General features: G+C 37.4%; 1 protein-coding gene across 3 annotated transcripts in view; it reads left to right on the top strand.

Annotated features, from left to right (window-relative positions):
- The window catches only part of PPP2R3A (protein phosphatase 2 regulatory subunit B''alpha), a 149,578-nt gene that overhangs the window by 26,848 nt on the left and 102,653 nt on the right, over positions 1-20,077 (top strand). For all 3 annotated transcript variants that reach the window (XM_045856653.1, XM_045856652.1, XM_045856654.1), the window contains exon 3: positions 10,487-12,909. In XM_045856653.1, the coding sequence (XP_045712609.1) occupies positions 10,918-12,909 (1,992 nt within the window). In that variant the 5' untranslated portion in view covers positions 10,487-10,917. The remainder of the gene's footprint in view (positions 1-10,486; positions 12,910-20,077) is intronic.

The following is a 20,077-nucleotide window of genomic DNA, read 5'->3' on the forward strand; positions in this document are numbered from 1 at the left end:
AAGGCAGGAGAAAAATGTATTAACTATAAAAAAATTGATTATTTGGATTAATAGAAATTGGCAGAATTAAAGGCTTCTACTGCTAAGAAAATGGGAAGCCACAGACCAGAGAAAATATCTGTATCTAAAATACACAAATGAACTCTTAGAACTGGATAATCAAAGACAACCCCCAAAATTTGAATAGACACTTCACAAAAGATGTATATGAATAGGCTAATGAGCCTGTGGAAAAAAAGCTCAACATCATTAGTCATTAGGGATAGCACTTCACACCCACTAAAATGGCTAGAATTAAAGAAACTGACAAGTATCTACATCCAAAAGGATGTAGAACCACTAGAGCTCTTAAGTGTTGATGAGAGTGTAAAATAGCAGAACCACTTTGGAAAACAGTTTTACAGGTTTTTATAAAATTAAATGCATGCTTATTATAACTAGTAATCCCATTGTTAATTATCCAAAAGAAATGAACACATATCCACAAGTAGACCTTTACTTGCCAGTTCATAGCAGCTTTAATTAGTAATAACCCTAATAGAAACAATGCAGATGTCTATCAAATGGTGAATAGATAAGACAAATGTTGGTATATTTATGTAGTAGAACACCTACTAAGCAGTAAAAAGAAATATGAAGTTGAAACATGCAGAAACATGGATGAATCTCAAAACCATTGTGCTGAATGAGAGAGGTCAGACTGAAAAGTATGTATTATATGATTACATTCATATGAGATCCAGAACTGGGAAAACTAATCTATAATGATAGGAATCAGATCAGTGATTGACAGATATTGTAGGCCAGGGGAATTGATTGGGAAAGGTCAACGAGATACTTTTAGGGTAATGTAAGTGTTCTGTCTTTTTTAGGGCAGTGGTTACTTGGTTCTTGTTAAATCTGATTGAACTGTACACTCAGTATAAGGTTACCTTCACATTGACAAATCCGTTGGGTAATTTTTGTTTTTCCTTGATCTCTCAGTAGCATTCAGCACCCTGGACCTCCATTTTGAAAGTCTTTCCTTCAGCCTCCTTGCAACTGCTTTCTCCCATTTCACATGTTATTACCTTATTGGCTCTTCCTTAGCCTCCCTCTAATCATTCTGTTTCTCAGTGTTGTTTTCATTTTCTTTTTTTAGCTGTAATTTTTTTATTTTATTCAGTTCTTGGGTTATTTTATTGTTGTTCAATTACAGTTGTCCCCATTTCCCCCCACATTACTCTCCCCTGCCATACCCATTCCCCACCTCCCACATTCAGTCCTCTCCCTCCCCCACCATTGTTTTTGTCCTTCAGTCCTTTATACATATTCCTTGATTTGACTCTTCCCCTTCTTTCTCCCATTTTACCCCCTGCCTCTTTAACCCAGCTCTGTCCTCAGCCCAGAGGTCCTCTCACTGTTTGTACTCACCCTTTTTAACCTCTGAGGCCTTCCTTCATCTTCAGTCCATATCTTTCTGCTGACCTCCTGGTTTTTATCTTCACATTTCATTCACTTGGATTTTCCACAAATGCCTCTTCACACAACACATTCAGAATAAAACTTTTCTCTTTTCTGTGGCCACCTCCCATAAAACAAAAAGTCTGCATTGGAACTACCAATACTAGTTCCCCAATACCCAAGCCAGAAACCCAAGATTCCACCCTCTACCTTTGCCTCCTTCCTGTTTTGTGAATTCTTCTTCTTTGACTATCTAACCAGTGCCCTCCTCTTTACTAACTACTGCTCCTTCTTGGTTTAGGGTCTGACCACTTCTTGCATGGATTATCACTGTAGCCTCTTTTCATTGATTTCCATGTCTCCACTCAACTGCTAGGATGATCTTTCTAAAACATGAATCTCATCATGTTACTCCCCAGTCCAAAAGTCTTTGTTTTTTTCATAGGTTTCAAATAAAGCTCAGACTCTTCAGTTTAGCATGAGAGACAGTCAGTCTGTGGACTGACTCCTGCTGTTGTCTGCATTCCTCCCCTCTTGCTCATCTGTATACTGCCCCCAGTGAAATTAGCCAGAACTACTACTTGTAGTTCTGAACTCATTGTGCTATGTTAGGACTTTGAGCCTTCACATGTCTGTTTCCCTTTGCCTAGCAGGGGGGTCCAAACTTTTGGCACCTCTGGGCCATACTGGAAGGAGTCGTCTTGGACCACACACTAATATTTATGGATTGGTATCACTCAAGGAGAATGTGAGGAAATGAGCCTTTACCCTAATATTAGAAGCATACGTTGGTCATTTTTCTGGATGACAGGTTGACCATGCATATATAAGAACCTTTAAAAAATGTGTGCATGCACTTGCATACACACACATAGCCCTTATGCCTTGGCATTTTACTACTTAGAATGTATTCTACAAAAATAAGTGGACAACTATATGGAGTGTATATATATATAATAATGTTTGCCCTGGCTGGTGTGGCTCAGTGGTTGAATGCTGGCCTATGAATCAAAGGGTTGCCAGTTAGATTCCCAGTCAGGGCACATGCCTGGGTTGCAGACCAGGTCCCCAGTTGGGGGTGTGCGAGAAACAACCACATATTGATGTTTCTGTCCTTCTTTCTCTCGCCCCTCTCTAAAAAAATAAAATATAATAATTTTTATCATTGTTTATTTTAAAACAAAAAATAGTAAATAATCTAAATGTCTAACAATAGCAGATGATTAAGTACTGTTTTATTCATGTGATAGAATATTATACCCATTAAATTGATCTGGATTTGTTTGACATGGACATATATTCATGAGGCATTGCTAGCTTAAAATAAGTTATAAGATACATAGCATGGTTGGATTTTTGTAAAAAAGATACATTTATAAATTTTCATAAGAAAATGTCAGCATGTGTATCCATAAAATTATTACCAGTGGTCATTTATGAGTTGTGATATGGGTAATTAAAATATTTTGTACTTATATTTTATAATCTTTTAAAAAGAACATAACTATGAGAGCATAATGAGGGGAAACAGAGGCCCTACCCTAGTATTCATGATACCCACTGTGCCTGCCTTTCTCATTGCCCCATTAAACAGTAAGTGCAATGAGGACCACCATGATGAATTGTTCAGCATCATTCCCCCAGCACCCGGCTCAGAGTAGAAAATACTTGATGAGTAAATTATACCTATAACAGCTAATAGTTATTGAGCATTTCCTGTATCATAGGTATTGTTCTAAGCATTTTACATGTTAACTAAATCCTTCTGAGATGGGTACTGTTATCTCCATTTTGCAGGTGAAGCAGGCTGCAAAAATTAGCCACCTTTTTATATAAGGCCACAAAGCTATAAGCGGCAGTATGGGGATTCAAACCCATGTAGCCTGGCTTGCACTTAGAAACATAAGATAGTATCATGGTTCTGAGTTAGATTGTATCTCTGATTGAGAATAGTTGGATTAGATTCCATGTCTGGGATTCTTGCTGGACAGTTAAGCATCTGTTGAATCATGGTCTGAATAAAAAGGCAGAGTTTGACACCCACAAATCTGAACCAAATACTAGGGAAGTAATCTTTATTTGGCATTTAAAAAAATCAAATTTGAGTTATTCTTTAACTCTTTTTAAAAATTTTCTTATTGTATATTTGCCATTATCATTTAACCCCTTTATACCTCCCTTCCCCCTATAATCACCACACTGTTGTCCATGTCCATTCTGTAACCGTTCTTTTCACCACTTGTCTTTCTCAGTAAGATTATGCATGACAGTGTCATCAAATTTCACTTTTAAAACCTACCAATCTTCATTTTTGCCTTATCTTTCTTTTTTTAAGATTTTATTTATTTTCAGAGAGAGGAGAAGGTAGGGAAAGAGACATCAGTTGGTTGCCTCTTGTTCACCCATGAATGAGGACCCTGCCCACAACCCAGGCATGTGCTCTGACAGGGAATCGAACTGATGACCTCTGGGTTCACAGGCCAGCACCTAATCCACTGAGCCACACCAGCCAGGGCTGTTTTTTATCTGCAACTACTCTGTTTAGTTCACTAGCCACATGTGGCTTTTTTAAGTTAAAATTAATTAGAATGGGTGAAAGATTTAAACAGTGCTTCTCCAAAGAAGGTGTGGGGCTGGTTGATAACCACAGGAAAAGATGTCCACATCATTAGCCATTGGGGAAACGTAAGTTAAAACCACAGTGCACTAACACTACACACCTTTTAGAATGGCTAATATAGAAAACACTGACAACCTCAAGTGCTGAAGAGGATGTGGAATCAATCTTATCTCTCCTTCATTGCTTGTGGGAATGTGAAATGGTACAGACACTCTGATAAACAGTTCAGCAGTTTCTTATAAAGATATGTTTACTCTACAACCAAGCAATCACACTCCTGGGTATTTACCCTAGAGAAATGAAAATTACGTACACACAAAAACCTGTGCACTAATATTCAAAAACTGGAACCAACATAAATATTTTTTACTGGGTGGATAACTAAACAAACTGATATCTATATAATGGAATATTAGTCAGCAATAAAAAAGGAGTGAACTGTTGATACATTCGGTAAAGAGAATGATTCAAAATCATTATGTTATATAGGTGAGAGAAGCCAATCTCAAAAGCTTATATATGTATAATTCCATACATAAAACATTCTTGAAATGACAAGATTACAATGATGTATAACAAATCAGTGACCCCAAAGGACTGGGTTTGGGGTGACTGCATGACTACACAAAGGTAGTCTGAGGGGTTTTATAGGAGGCAGTGGGACAGTTTGTATCCTGATTGTGGTGGTAGTAGGTACTATGAAAGGAAGGGAGAAAGGATAGAAAAGAAGGAGTGAGTGCATGTAAAGGTGGTGAAGTCCAAATAAGATTTGTAGCTCATTTAATAGTAACAATGTCAATTTCCTGGTTTTGATCATTGTACTATGGTAATGTACGGGAAACTGAGGTAATGGTACATAGGAACTCTTTGTATACCATTTTGGCAACTTCTTTCTGACTCTAAAATAATTTCAAAATTAAATTAAATTAAAATTCAGTTCTTCAGCTCCACTATTCACTTTTTAAAATACATTTTATTAATTATGCTATTACAGTTTTCCCATTTCCCTCCTTTATTCCCCTCCACTCTGCACACCCCCTCCCACCCACATTCCCCCCCTTTAATTCATGTCCATGTGTCATAAGTTCTTTAGCTTCTACATTTCCCATACTATTCCTGCCCTCCCCCTGTCTATTTTCTACCTACCATCTATGCTACTTATTCTCTGTACCTTTTCCCCCTCTCTCTTCTTCCCACTCCCCTGTTGCTAACCCTCATGTGATCTCCATTTCTGTGGTTCTGTACCTGTTCTAGTTGATTGCTTAGTTTGTTTTTGTTTATGTTTTAGGTGTGGTTGTTAATAATTGTTAGTTTGCTGTCATTTTACTATACATGTTTTTTATCTTCTTTTTCTTAGATAAGTCCCTTGAACATTTCATAAAATAAGGGCTTGGTGATGATGAACTCCTTTAACTTGACCTTATCTGGGAAGCACTTTATCTGTCCTTCTATTCTAAATGATGGCTTTGCTGGATAGAGCAATCTGGAATGTAGGTTCTTGCCTTTCATGACTTGGAATACTTCTTTCTAGCCCCTTCTTGCCTGTAAGGTCTCTTTTGAGAAATCAGCTGACAGTCTGATGGGAACTCCTTTGTAGGTGACTGTCTCCTTATCTCTGGCTGTTTCTAGGATTCTCTCCTTCATTTTGATCTTGGGTAATATAATTATGATGTGCCTTGGTGTGTTCCTCCTTGGGTCCAACTTCTTTGGGACTCTCTGGGCTTCCTGGACTTCCTGGAAGTCTGTTTCCTTTGCCAGCCTGGAGAAGTTCTCCTTTATTATTTGTTCAAATAACTTTTCCACTTGTTGCTCTTCCTCTTCTTCTTCTGGTACCCCTATAATTCAGATATTGGAATGTTTAAAGATGTCCTGAAGGTTCCTAAGCCTCTCCTCATTTTTTTGAATTCTTGTTTCTTCATTCTTTTCTATTTGGTTGTTTCTTTCTTCCTTCTGATCCACTCCATTGATCTGAGTCCCAGTTTCGTTCTCATCCCTATTGGTTCCCTGTGCATTTTCCTTCATTTCACTTAGCATAACCTTCATTTTTTCATGTAATTTGCAACCAAAATCAACCAGTTCTGTGAGCATCCTGATCACCACTGCTTTGAACTGTGTATCTGATAGGTTGGCTATCTCTTGGCCGCTTAGTTGTATTTGCTATGGAGTTTTGATCTGTTCTTCCATTTAGGCCATTTTTTTTTGTCTTGTCGCGCCTGATACATATGAGGGGCAGATCCTTAGGTGTTCACCAGAGTGGGTCAACCCACAAGGCTGGGTTGTGATGCTGTATGTGGGGGTGGGGTCTGAGAGAGAACAATGGCACTTGCTCTGCCCTCTGTCAGCTTTCCCCAAGCAAAGTGGGCCTTTTTGGTGCTGATTCCCATGTGGGTAGGCTTGTGTACATTGTAGGACCCTGTGGGTCTTTCCAATGAACTCTCCTGTGAAGCTGGGAGTCTCTCCCTGAGCCTCAACCCCCACAGGTGTTTTCAATCAGTGTTTTGAGGCCTTATTTTCCAGCACTGAGACCCTGGGCTGCGTGGTCTGTCTTGCTCCTCAGTCTCGCCTGGTTTATCTTTGAGAGAATGTGGGACTGCCTGGTCAGCCAGCCACCTTGCGTGCAGTGCCTCGCTTCGTAATCGCCGCCTCACTGGGTCTGCCTGTTGCCACCCCATGCCCGGGGTCTGCCAGCCACCACCTGCGCACCCAGGGTCTGCCCATTGCTGCCTTGCACGCCCGGTGCCACGACCCCTCTCTACCCAGCTGTCCAACTCCACCCCACTTACGGATCTGGATGAATGTGTCTATTTTAACTCCTTGGTTGTCGGACTTCCATACAGTTCAATTTTCTGTCAGTTCTGGTTGTTATTTTATTTTTAAATTGTTGTTGTCCTTATTTTGGTTGTGCGAGGAGGCACAGTATGTCTACCTATGCCTCCATCTTTGCTGGAAGTCTACTTTTTTAAAGATTTATTTATTTATTTATTTATTTATTTATTTATTTTTAGAGAGGGGAAAGGAAGGGGAAAGAAAAGGAAACATGGCTGGCGTAGCTCAGTGGATTGAGCGTGGGCTGCTAACCAAAGCATCACAGATTCAATTCCCAGTCAGGGCACATGCCTGGGTTGCAGGCCACAGCCCCCAGCAACCGCACATTGATGTTTCTCTCTCTCTTTCTCCCTCCCTTCCCTCTCTAAAAATAAATAAATAAAATCTTAAAAAAAAAGACATAATGAAGAGACGTTTTAAAAAAAAAGAAAAGGAAAGGAAACACCAGTGTGAAAGAGAAACATCGATTGGTTGCCTCTCATACATGCCCAGATAGGGAATCGAACTGGTGACCTTTTGCTTTGCCAGATAGTGCTCAGCCAACTGAGCCACGCTTGTCAGGACTACACTACCCACTTTTAAAGTTCTCAGTAGTACCATGTGGCTATAATCAGCCATATCAGATAGCACAGACATAGAATATTTCCATCAACACAGAAAAATTTTATTGGGCAGCAGTGGTCAAAAGGCACATCTAACTCCAGCCAGTGTTTTCCTTGATTATATCAAATTCTAATATTACACAATTACATTCTTATATTTTCCATCATGTTATATTACCAATCAGTTCTTTTAATTATATTCAAACCTAGATAAATACTTCTTCTCTTTAATTTCTCAAGTTTTACAGAAATAAAATAGTGTCATGCCAATTTAGGAATTTATCTGATGTGTTTTAATAGGTATCTGTATATTTAAATTTTCCAACACTTAGGTATTTTGCCCCAAGATCAGTTTTATCACATGTGTTATCACTTGTATTAGGATATTGTCCTAATATCTCTCACACACTTATTGTAATATTCTTTCCTGACAGTATACTTTGTGTTTTCTTTTTCTTTTTATCCTTACCCAAAAACACTTTCAAAACCTTGAATTTCTGAAAAGGTGAATATTTTTTCACATTTGCTGCTATTTCTTCCCTCTTCTAGATGTACATCTTTTGAAACAGTAATTCCTTTCATTGCCATATTCTAGTCTTTTGTTCCATAGCACTATTCTCTTTGGCTTCTTTGTATTTTCACTTAAGAATCCTTGGGTACTTCCTTTACTGTGGAGCTTCTTTCTGTTTCACCTTCATCCATCCTGCATGTCTAATTTTATGGTTTTATATGAGCCATCTGAGATTGGACTACAAGGAAGTAGAGGATGAGACGTACACAACAAAGATCCATTCACATAGCAACAAAGTTAAGACACTGAAGGACAGGAAGAATGGGGGCCTTACCTGAAGGACAGGACCTACCTGAAGAAAACTGCAGAGAGAAATAAAGGAATATTATCGGAATTAAGATTTTTATTTTTTCTGAGCTGAAAATCTGTATAATTATACTAGTGTTCCTTCAAAATAATTCATAATTTATTGCAATTGTAACCAAATTTCAATAGGATTTTTCTTAAAACCTGACAATTCAAAAATTTATCTGGAAGATTTATCAAAGAATATTGGAGTGTAAAAAATAAACATAATTAGGGATATGGGAAACAAAGCCAGATAATAAAGCTTAATAAAGCAACAGTAATCACAATCGTGTAGGGCTAGCACAAAAACAGAGTAATCGTTGGATCCAAAAGCCAGGAAATATACTCTAACCAGTATTAGAAATGAACAAACAAAAGGGTTCTTCATGAATTACTTGCATTAATTATATTTGTATTTACTAAGTGTCTAATGCCTAAATGAGCAATAAACAGCTTACCAAAGAAAGAGAATAAGCAAAAACAGTTTTCTAGGATTGAACAAATAAAAAGGAAAACAACAAAGTTCTGTTTCTCATTAGTAAATGTGAAAAGTTTTATTGTTGAAACACTATTGTTATTGGTCTACAGTCATACCACCCAGATCTCATCTGATCTCAGAAGCTAATCAGGGTCGGGCCTGGTTAGTACTTGGATGGGAAACTCTAGGACTATTGATGGTGTATTGGTGCTATTGATCTCCTTTACTGCTATCATCATCTCCTTCCTATCATCTCCTTCCTATCAATGAGGCCTTACTGCATCATTCTTGATATAGTAGTGCCACACATTCTGTCCTTCAGCAAATCATATTGGCTCTATGTTTGAAATATATACAGCATCTAAACTCCTCCACTGTTACTCTCCTAGCCCAAGCACCTTAGCCTCTTTGCCTAATTTATTGTAATAGCCCCCCTTCCCCCTGCTTCTTATGTTGCTCCTTTACAGTCTCCTCTGAACACAACAGCCAAATTTACCAATTTAAAATGTAAATTTGATGTCATTCCCCTGCTCAGTAGTTATCAGTTGTTTCCAGGCTCATGCACAGTAAAGCCAAATTCATCATAGTAGTCTATAGACCCAAGAATGATTTAGATTCCTGCCTTTCCTTTGTGGTATTATCTCCCACACTGCTTCTCACCCCCCTTGCTTTTTCTACTCCAGTCACTTTAGCGTCCTCTCATTCTTTTAGTAAATCAAGGATGCTTCCACCTCAGGACCTTTGCACTTACGGTTAAGGTGTCTGATACGATGTAACCCAAACATACCTCCTCAGCTTATTCCCTCTCTTCTTTCAGGTCTCTATTAATGAGTAAGTGAAATTTTTCCTGAACTGCCCTTTGTAACATAGCATCCTCCCTTCCTTTCTAAACCCTTGCCGTGCTTCCTTTTTCTCCATAGCACATATTACCATCTAAGTTATATGTTAACTTACATATTGTTTTTTTTTTCCCAACTAGATTGTCAGCTCTATAAGGCCAGGGACTTTATTTTATTCACTGCTATATCCCCAGCATTTAGCAAATGCCTGACATGTAGTAGGCACTCAGTATTTATCAATTGAGTGAATACATTGATTGAACCTTTTCAGAAAGCCATGATTTAGAAGCCTTTTTTTTTTTAAGAGAACAATTAAGTAAATTTTATGCACTTGATGGTGAGAGGGAGAGAAAGATCTCTGCCTATGGCAGGGTTTGAGAGTCTGGGATCAAGAGTAGTAATGAAGGTTGTGGGGGGGGGTTTTCTGTCTTTCTTTAGATAGTAAGAAAATTGAGGATGATGGGAGAATAATTTCTAAGTGTAGAGGGAGTTGTAGATCAAGAACAAGTATTTGTGTTGTCAAACAAGTACTTTGGTGGAAATACTTGTTAGTTTCATGTAAAGTGGCAAGGAAAGTGGGATAAGAAATACCAAGCTGGAGGCAGTTATAACAAGGTAGAGTTGAGGTAATATTTCTATAGGGAGTAAGGAGTGTAGAGTGTGATAAAACAAAGGCATGAATCAAAGATCAGCAGTCAGTGATATGGCAAAGAATAAAGCTTGGCAATTAACTGCATAAGGGATGCAAAGAAGAAGGAATAAATGGTTCTTTAAGTATTAAGAAATCATATTTTCTTTTTATTATTTTTTTCTTTATAGGTTTCTTCTCATTCTCAGAAAAAAAATGGATCATTTAAACCTTTGGAGGACTCAGTTAACACAAATCTTCTATACTACCAACTAAGGTTTATGACAATAAACTTCTGTCATAGAATTGCTGAAGAACTAAAAGAAGATATTTTTTATAAAACTTTTATAGTATCATGATATTACTAAATAAAACTAAAAAGCACAATTATTAAATTATTAGACTTGCTACTATAAGCACACATGTGCAACAGCTACTGATCCTGACAGCTACCGAACCTCAAATTTAGAAGATTTCTGTTTGTGGGAGAGGTTTGTATATATTACAAGAAACCACTGAATATTGTCAAACATATTTTCAGCTGATTGTCATTTAGGAAAATTTACTTGAAACAAGTTCTAGAAAATTCCAAGTAATCCCACCACTAAGTGGATTTGATATTATGGCAGCAACTTACAGACTTGTGGTTAGTACTGTGAACCACTACAACAGTGTGGTGATAGACCGGCGTTTTGAGCAAGCTATTCATTATTGCACTGGAACCTGCCACACCTTTGCACATGGAGTTGACTGCATTGTGATACATCATAGTGTTTGTGCAGATCTCTTACACATCCCTGTGTCTCAGTTCAAAGATGCAGATCTGGACTCCATGTTTCTATCCCATGAAAATGGGTTTTCATCAGCTGAAAGTGACTATCCCCATCAGGCCCTCACAGGCATACCCAGGGTCAAGAAAGGATCTACGTTTCAGAATACCTGTAACCTAAAGGATATTGCAGGAGAAGCAATCAGTTTTGCTAGTGGGAAAATAAAAGAATTTTCCCTTGAAAAACTCAAAAACTCTAACCATGCAGCTTACAGAAAGGGAAGGAAAGTTAAGTCTGACTCATTTAATAGGAGGTCAGTTGATTTTGACTTGCTCTGTGGCCATTACAACAATGATGGAAACTCCTCATCCTTCGGTTTACTCCGGAGTTCCTCAGTTGAGGAAAAGTCTTTGTCCCATAGAAATTCACTCGATGTGAACCTGACTTCATTGTTTCTTCACAACTTCTCTGAAGAAGACCTGGTTACTCAGATTTTGGAAAAACATAAAATAGATAATTTTTCTTCTGGAACAGACATAAAGATGTGCTTGGACATATTGCTGAAATGCTCAGAGGATTTGAAAAAATGCACAGACATTATAAAACAATGTATAAAGAAAAAGTCAGGGAGTAGCATCAATGAAGGAAATGGTAATGATGGAGTTTCTAGCTCTGAAACTGTCTATATGAATGTAATGACCAGGTTAGCATCCTATCTGAAAAAGCTACCATTTGAACTCATGCAGTCTGGGAACAATGAGGCTATAGATTTAACAGAATATGTTAATATGCCTAGTTTACAGCTGACTCCCTTCTCCCCAATATTTGGCACTGAGCAGCCCCCTAAATATGAAGATGTTGTCCAGCTCTCAGCCCCTGACCCTGGACATTTTCAAACGATAGAATTGCAAGATGACAAGCATCATTCTAGGAAAATAGACACTGTGAAATCCATTCCAAACAACTCTACAAATTCCACATATAACTTAGAGATAAATGATCCCAGAACTCTAAAAGATGTCCAGCTTCAATCAAGGTCATTAACCATGAACACTTTAGGAAATGTTCCTTCTGGTGAGTTAATGGAAACCCTTTATATTGAAGAGGAGTCAGATGGAAAGAAAGCATTAGATAAAAGACAGAGGACAGAGAATGGACTCAGTCAGGAGTTGTTAAAGGTGAATGAAGATAGAGCAGAATTTTCAGATCATGGTACTCATCTTAAAAAATGCCCTGCCTCAGTGCAAAATGAAATGGGTAAGGTATTTGAGAAAACAGTTGTTGATATACCCAAGGAAGATCTTAAGTCAAAAGTTCCCAAAGTGGAAGAGGAACACCACAGAGATTTTATGAATTCTAACAGTAAGGAGGAGATAGATAAATTGTTAATGGATTTGGAATCTTTTTCACAGAAAATGGAGACCTCTCTAAGAGAGCCACTTACCAAAGTTAAAAGTTCTGACTCTCTAAATAGTCAGAGTCAGTTGACTGATCAGGTCCCTGTAGATCTTGAGCCTAAATCTAAAGCCTCTTCACCCACGGAAAAAGTCTCACCTTCCTGTCTAACAAAGATCATTGAAACCAATGGACACAAAATTGAGGAAGAGGATCGAGCCCTCTTACTACGGATTTTAGAAAGCATTGAAGACTTTGCTCAAGAACTAGTTGAATGCAAATCAGGCAGAGGGAGCCTATCACAAGAAAAGGAAATGATGCAAATTCTACAGGAAACCTTGACATCATCTTCCCAAGCCAATTTATCAGTCTGCAGAAGTCCTGTTGGTGATAAAGCCAAAGATACTACTTCAGTGGTTTTGATTCAGCAGACTCCAGAGGTGATCAAGGTAAGACCCAACAGCCATAAATCCTGGAAGTCTCAAAAAAATGTTTTAATGTTGGTAAAGTTTATAAAGATAAACTTCATTATCCATTCTATGTTCTTCTAAATTTCTTGCCCTATAGTAGGTATGGTCTCACTCAGTTCAGTAAAAAAAAACAAAACTGAAAAGCAAAGACTTTACAGAGTCAAACAGTCCAGTTTCAACTGCCCTCCCCACACCCTTCATCTTCTTTGTAGGTCTGTGACCAAAGGAAAGTTACTTGCCTTAATATCCTCATTTATATAATGGAAATAATAAGGATCAACATAACGTGAAGCGCAGCCAAGGGCCAAGGTGCCTTACAGTGGACATTTAATATTAGTATTCCCCAATTGAACAGTAAACCAGTCATTACTACATGCCTGTATGTAGACTATAAGGTGCAGTGTGGTGGTACAAAAGAAAAGACATTCTTGAAGAGCTTAAAATCTAATTGGGGAAACAAAACTAACATACGGGAGACAGTACATGAATATGAGGCACTTATCTGAAAATATTGTTAGTGCAATAGGTCTTCCAAGAAGGCAGAGATTAGAGTATATGAGATTTACTTCTTTGTGCAAATAGAGGTAAGTGTCAATCTAGAGTCATAGGATAGAAGTATTTTCAAAAGGTTTTGAATCTACCTTGCTACTGAAAGCACTGCTTTTGAATAATCCCAGAAATATCCCATTTGTGTTTGTCTTAGCATAACAGGATTACTTTTTGTTCATTTTGTATGTCCAACTTGAATTAGCTAGAAACCCTGCTACCCCTTACTCAGAGACCCAGGCTGATAGATGCACCATGTTCCTAGAGCTGCCCTATGGCCTTATCTGGAAAATGTGGCTTATGAGTTCACTGAGGAAGGGGAGGAAAGGGACAGTGCTTTTAACCACCTTGCCCTGCACATAACATACTTTCCTTCTGCTCGCATTCCAGTGATTTCGATCTAATGGCTAAGATACATAGGGAAGCAGATAGACTATCGGGTGAGCTGTATCTCTACCACGTGAATAAACCATACCTGTCAATATGTGAATTCAGATATAAAGCCAATTTAACAAGTTGTAAAATAATGATAAGAATTATTTAGTGGTATGTACATTTGTACAAAAAATATAAAGGAATACATGGATATACCATACACCAATGTACAGGACAATGATTAATCTCTGGGGGAAGGAAAAGTAATCAAACTCAGGGTACACAGGGGCCTCAGTAATATTAATGAATCTCTTTCATAATCTGGTAGATTATAAGTATTTCATCCTATTATGTCGTTTTGTATATCTTATATTAAATTTTTTTTAATTTGGATATTAGAGGTAGCATATATGTGGCCATGTTAAAAATATATATATATATATATCTTAGCATTCTCATTCATGTGGGTTTTTCCATAAAATAAAAGACATTTTTCATTTTCACCAGTAACTTTATTGATTTGGATATTTTGAGTATGTCAGTTATCTCCTGTGTGGTATAACATTGATTGTTCTTAGTTAATGTCTTGATTTGATTGCTGTCAACTTCAACTGGTCTACCCAACCATGGAGCACCATCCAGCAAGAAATCTCCAGCATGAAACGTCGCAAACCAGTTTTGACGCATTTATTTAATTAGTCACAGCACCTTCTCCATATACTGCACAAACCTGTTTTTTGCATTTCAGTTGCATTTTTACCTTTTTTGAAATAATAAAGCATAATATGCCAAAAAATGTTGAGTATTCTATCTTCAGTATTAAAATAGCTACACAAAAATTCACCAATTTTTATAAAATTTTTTAAAGCACTCTGCTATGACAGGTGTCACAATACAATCTAACAAAATTGTCTCAAGTGAAGTTAAAGACAACTAAGTGCTACTAGAGCCATCATACGTAAAAAAGCAAATGAGCTTTTTGGCCCACCCAATAATTTTTATCTATTTGTTTTGTAGCTGTTGTTTTGTGCCCATTTTTAATTATCACTGACACTGTTTTAAAACAGTACTTATTTAAGGTTATTAGATGATTTGGGTCTAAATATCATCAGATGTTCACTGAATACTTTTATGAAATCCTTGTATGAGTCTCCTCAATTATTGATTCACAAATGGTAATGTCTTTAACTTGAGTCAGTGATGGGGGGAGAAACTGTGGAAGTTAATTACAAAAATTAGAAAAAGTCTTTTCATGTACATAGGCATTACTGATATGGTTAATATTTTTTTAAAAAGAGAAAATACCTATATAGCAACCCCAAAATAATCATGACAAAAGTTAACAGTTCTTGTGAGTTAAGGAGACAAAATTCTTCTAAAAGAGATGGGCTATAGAAAGTAGAAAATGTGAACCTGAAGCCAAGAATAAGTCTTGTGTAGCACCTTTCCTATGCCCCTGGCTGCCAGCTCATGAGCAAGTCCTCTGACACCCCCAATCTAAATACAGCTCCCTAAAAATGTCACAGTGCACTCTCAATGAGCTTCCCAGTTTTTAAACAAGTATGGACTGAAATCAGAATTTTATTTTAAAAGACTCTCCTATTAGTCCTTTAAATAAGTTCCTATATCATAGAATAGCAAACAATTTGATGAGATTTCCTCCTGGTACAAGTGGGAAAAGTAATTCATGAAAAACTAATTTAAAGAGACAAATAAATAGCCCTGGCTGGCGTAGCTCAGTGGATTGAGCTTGGGCTGCAAATCAAAGTGTCGCAGGTTCAATTCTCAGTAAGGGCACATGCCTGGGTTGCAGGCCACGGCCCCCAGCAACTGCACATTGATGTTTCTCTCTCTTTCTCCCTCCCTTCCCTCTCTAAAAATAAATAAATAAAATCTTTTTTAAAAAGAGAGACAAATAATATAAAAATATAAAATTTAGGAATATACTTAATGTGAGAAAACAAACTGTCCTTCTGTGACTTCGCTGTCTCTACTTTTTCAAAAAATCTTTCTTTTCTTATAAAATACTTTAAACCAGGAGTTGACAAACATTTTCTGGACAAGGCCAGGTAGTAAATATTTCAGGCTATGTGGGTCACAAAATCTCTGTCAACACAGTCTTCTTTTATTCCTTAATTGATTTTGAGAGAGAGAGAGACATAAACATCAATTTGTATCTTATTTAGATATTTATTGGTTGATTCTTGTGCCCTGACCAGGGATCAAACCCGCAACCTTAGTGAATCAGATCAACACTCCAACCAACTGAGCTACCCGGCCAGGCTGTCATCCGTCTTCTTTCTTCCTCCCTTCTCCATTCCTCCTCCTCCTGCCCCCTTTCCTTTCCCCTTTCCTCCTCCCCTTGCTCCCCACTCTTCCTCCTTTCTTCTTCTTTTTTTAACAATTTATTACCACCAACAGATGATATTACAGCCTTTACTAGCCTAGTAGCTGTTATTCACAGGTTAAAATAATAAACACTAGCCTCCCTTGAAAATTATTTATTTCAACTTAATTTTAGTAAAAACAAAGCCAGGAAAAAAATCCATTACTGCCTACGTCAGTTAAAAGAATGGAATCAGGGAGAAGGTTCATCAATGAAAAAGGAAGAATTTAAGATAAATAAAGAGGAAGGTTATTATTTAAAAAAACTATACTATAATATTTAAGTTTAGTGAAACCTTACAAATTTGAACTAATTAAGGGGAAAACCTGTCTGAATTACTAAAAAGTACAAATTATAATGTTAATGTTTTTAAGGAATAGCTTTATTAACTTCAAGATTAAATAGTAAAACTATGGTCAAATTATAGCCAAGTATGAATTTTAGCTGGGCCTATTTCAATAATGTGGTAAAGGTCATTTATACTTAATAAAAAATGATTAAAGAAGGCAATTTAAATAATACAAACAAACTTTATTTAACACTCCATGAGTGCACAGTGTCTCTTTGGAGAACTGCAGAATGGGGCAGAAGGCAAGGAGCTTTCATAAGATAAAGAATAAAGAAAAAGGAAGAAATAAATAGAAAATATCTGATGGGCTGAGGCCACATAGTCAACCTTGTTTGGGATAAGAAGACCCAGAGTTGGCTTGGCCTTTGGGGATTGGCTAACTGAATATACTGTGTTTCTGGTGGAGCAGAGCATTTACAAGAACACAAAAGTTATCTAAGTTTCAGTTTCTTAAGGTGGCACCCTGGGAAGGAGTAGCTCCATCTTGGGCCTGGAAATGTATTTCAGCAGTGCTCCCTTTTGCTCATCCTCTTGACCAGTAATTTTCAACTTTTTTCATCTCATGGCACGTAAGCTAATTACTAAAATTGTGCGGCACACCAAATTTCTTATTTTGCTAGTGTGACCCAAAAATAGGTATAATTCTGATTCACACTGGACAGCTATTGTTGTGTTGGCTGTTGTTATTTTTCTATTTGACAATCTAAGGGAAAAGACTAAACACTCAGGTATTGCATTTTAAAAAAAATTTTGCATACCAGTGTGCCTCTTGCAGAAAACCAGTTGAAAATCGCTGCTCTTCACCATTGAGGAGGCTTGATCAAAAGTGTCAGTTTTATTAGCATGATTCTCAGGTACGATTGTCTCTTTGGTTCTCAGTGGAGGATTCACACAAGATGATGTCAGGCTCCTATTCTTGGAGCTGATTATGTTCTTCTGTTCTCTTGTCAGTCCAGTCAGAGAAAGACCATCTGTTGGCTGGCCAATGGCTGCCCACACACATTTAAAATTTAATACACACTGTGTTAGGGAGACAGTAATAATTATTACAACAAAACTATGCCCATGGTTTGGAGAGCACTCCTGAGCCAGAGTCCTCCTAAGTCAAACCAGCAAGAACCAATTAAGTTAAGAAATGACCCTGAAGAGGGACATACTTTTCTATAAGCTAGGTGGCCTCTTTATATATTTTGTGGAACTGTGTCTCCACTTCCTCAGAAGTGTCAATCCAGCAAGCTGGTTTCAGAAAAACAGTGGCATTGGGTCAGGGAGATATTTTAATGGGCAGGAAGAACTACAAGATCACTAGTATCTTAGCATTCGACAGTCAGTTGAAGGTTGCATTACCCTCATTTTTAAAGGCCTGAGATATGTGGATAATGCATTATCTTTTCAGGACAGGGGAAAGAAACTAGGAAAAGGATAATCAGAAAGTGAAGGAGGAATGAAAAGAAATGTTTTTGATCCTATACCTTGGGAGGAAGCCGTCCATCTTGATGTCATCTATGTCTCTTCCTAGTCAATTTGATTTTGAAGTATCTAGCATTTGCACAAGACCAGATATCAGGTGACATCTTCTTTAGTTATAAAACATGCACCTAAGGTTTGACATCAGTGCCAACAGTTAAGTATACTTTGCAGGGTCTTTTCCATGAATTTCACTTTTGCAAAAGCGTTAGAGAAAAGTAATAGCTGGCTTAAAATGGCAAAAGACTTACAACTACCCACAGTTAAAAATCTGTTGAGAGTTTATTATAATGGACTTGACCAAAGAATTTGGTTATGTTTGTAACATACCACATTTTAAGGTGATTGGAATTATGACTGATAACATTATACTAGAACATATCAGATTTTGGGAAATTTCATAGTTTCTAGACCACTGATATTAATAACATGCACCCACACAAAGTTTTGTCATCACTTATTTGACAGTGCTTCCCATGTAATTTAACATACCAAATAAACCTAATTAGTTTAATATCTGTTTTTTACAAGGTGTGAGACAAATCCCTTGAGATTTTCCATGGACCCTCTGGGAAATGTCAGTTACTTTTAAGGTCAAAAAGGAATTCATTTTGTGAGACATTAACAGCTAACCATCATCATAAGTTATCTTTCTTGCTGACGAATTCTGTAACAGAGATAACATGAATTTATTTGACTTTTAGTAAACCTAGGAAGAATAATTCCTCTAGCTCTTAACACCTAAAACTCTTGGTGGTGTAAGGATGCCCTGTCACCTTTCCCGGCAAGAGGGAAGAATGCGATTAAGAGTATAGATCACTTCGTGCAATATTGGGAATGCAGATTGGTGCAGCCACTATGGAAAGCAGTATGGTGTTTTCTCAAAAAATTAAAAATGGGTCTTCCTTATGACCCAGCAATTCCACTTCTTAGGGTTTATCCGAAGAAACCCAAAACACTAATTTGAAAGAATATATACACCCATATGTTCATGGAGTGTTATTTGCAAAGCCAAGCTATAGAAGCAAACCAAGTGCCCATCAATGCACAAGTGTATAAAAAAGCTATGGTACATAAATACAGTGGATTTCTTGGCCATAAAAAGAAATGAAATCTTACCATTTGCAACAGCATGGATAGACCTAGAGGTTGTTATTCTCAGTGAAATAAGTCAGAGAAAGGCAAATATATGATTTTACTTATATGTGGAATCTAAATAACAAAATAAACAAAATTGAAACAAGCCTCATAGACAAGAGAATGAACTGGTGGTTTCCAGAGGAGATGGGTGTTGGGGGACTTGGTGAGAGAGGGGAAGGGACTAAGGAGCACAAATTGGTAGTTACAAAATAGTCATGAGGAAGTAAGTAAAACATAGGAAGTATAGTAATATGATAATTATGTATGGTGCCATTGGGGTACTGGAAATATTGGGAGGAACACTATGTAAAGTATATGATTGTCTAACCACTAAGCTGTACACCTGAAACCAATGCAAAATAGCAATGAAAGAAAAAAAGATGTGTAGATCATTTAGTCATTGCAGGATGGAAATACCTTGATTATAGATTGTAGGCATTTTGAGAAGATGGTACTCCTGTATTCATAGTTGTACCCCCAGTTCCTATTGTACCTCCACATACTAGCTGTTTGTTTAAATTCTGAACATTTAGGCTTAAAGAGTTAAAGAACACCTATTTATCTCATTATCCTTTTCTCATTCTGTCCACTCTGAGCTTTTACTTGTGCAATTGACTTTGTCTAAAGATCACACACCATACTGAGTAGTCTTACATTAAATTCATGATCATCAGCCTTCAGTGGGCCATTACTGTTGTCTGGCAGTTTCTAGTACATGTCCCTAGTCCTTCACTCTTCCCACTCTGCAAGTGACTTTCATACTTTTTTCCCTGTCCACTAACACACCCTCTTCCATCCTTACCCTCAGCTAATGACCTTGATTCCTATGTTGCTAAGAAAACTGAAGCAATCAGAGGAAAGACCTTTAGCCACCCACCTAGCCA

Source organism: Phyllostomus hastatus, unplaced genomic scaffold (genome assembly GCF_019186645.2).
Source record: "Phyllostomus hastatus isolate PE091 unplaced genomic scaffold, TTU_PhHast_1.1 phas_scaffold_129, whole genome shotgun sequence".
Classification (NCBI taxonomy): Eukaryota; Metazoa; Chordata; class Mammalia; order Chiroptera; family Phyllostomidae; genus Phyllostomus; species Phyllostomus hastatus.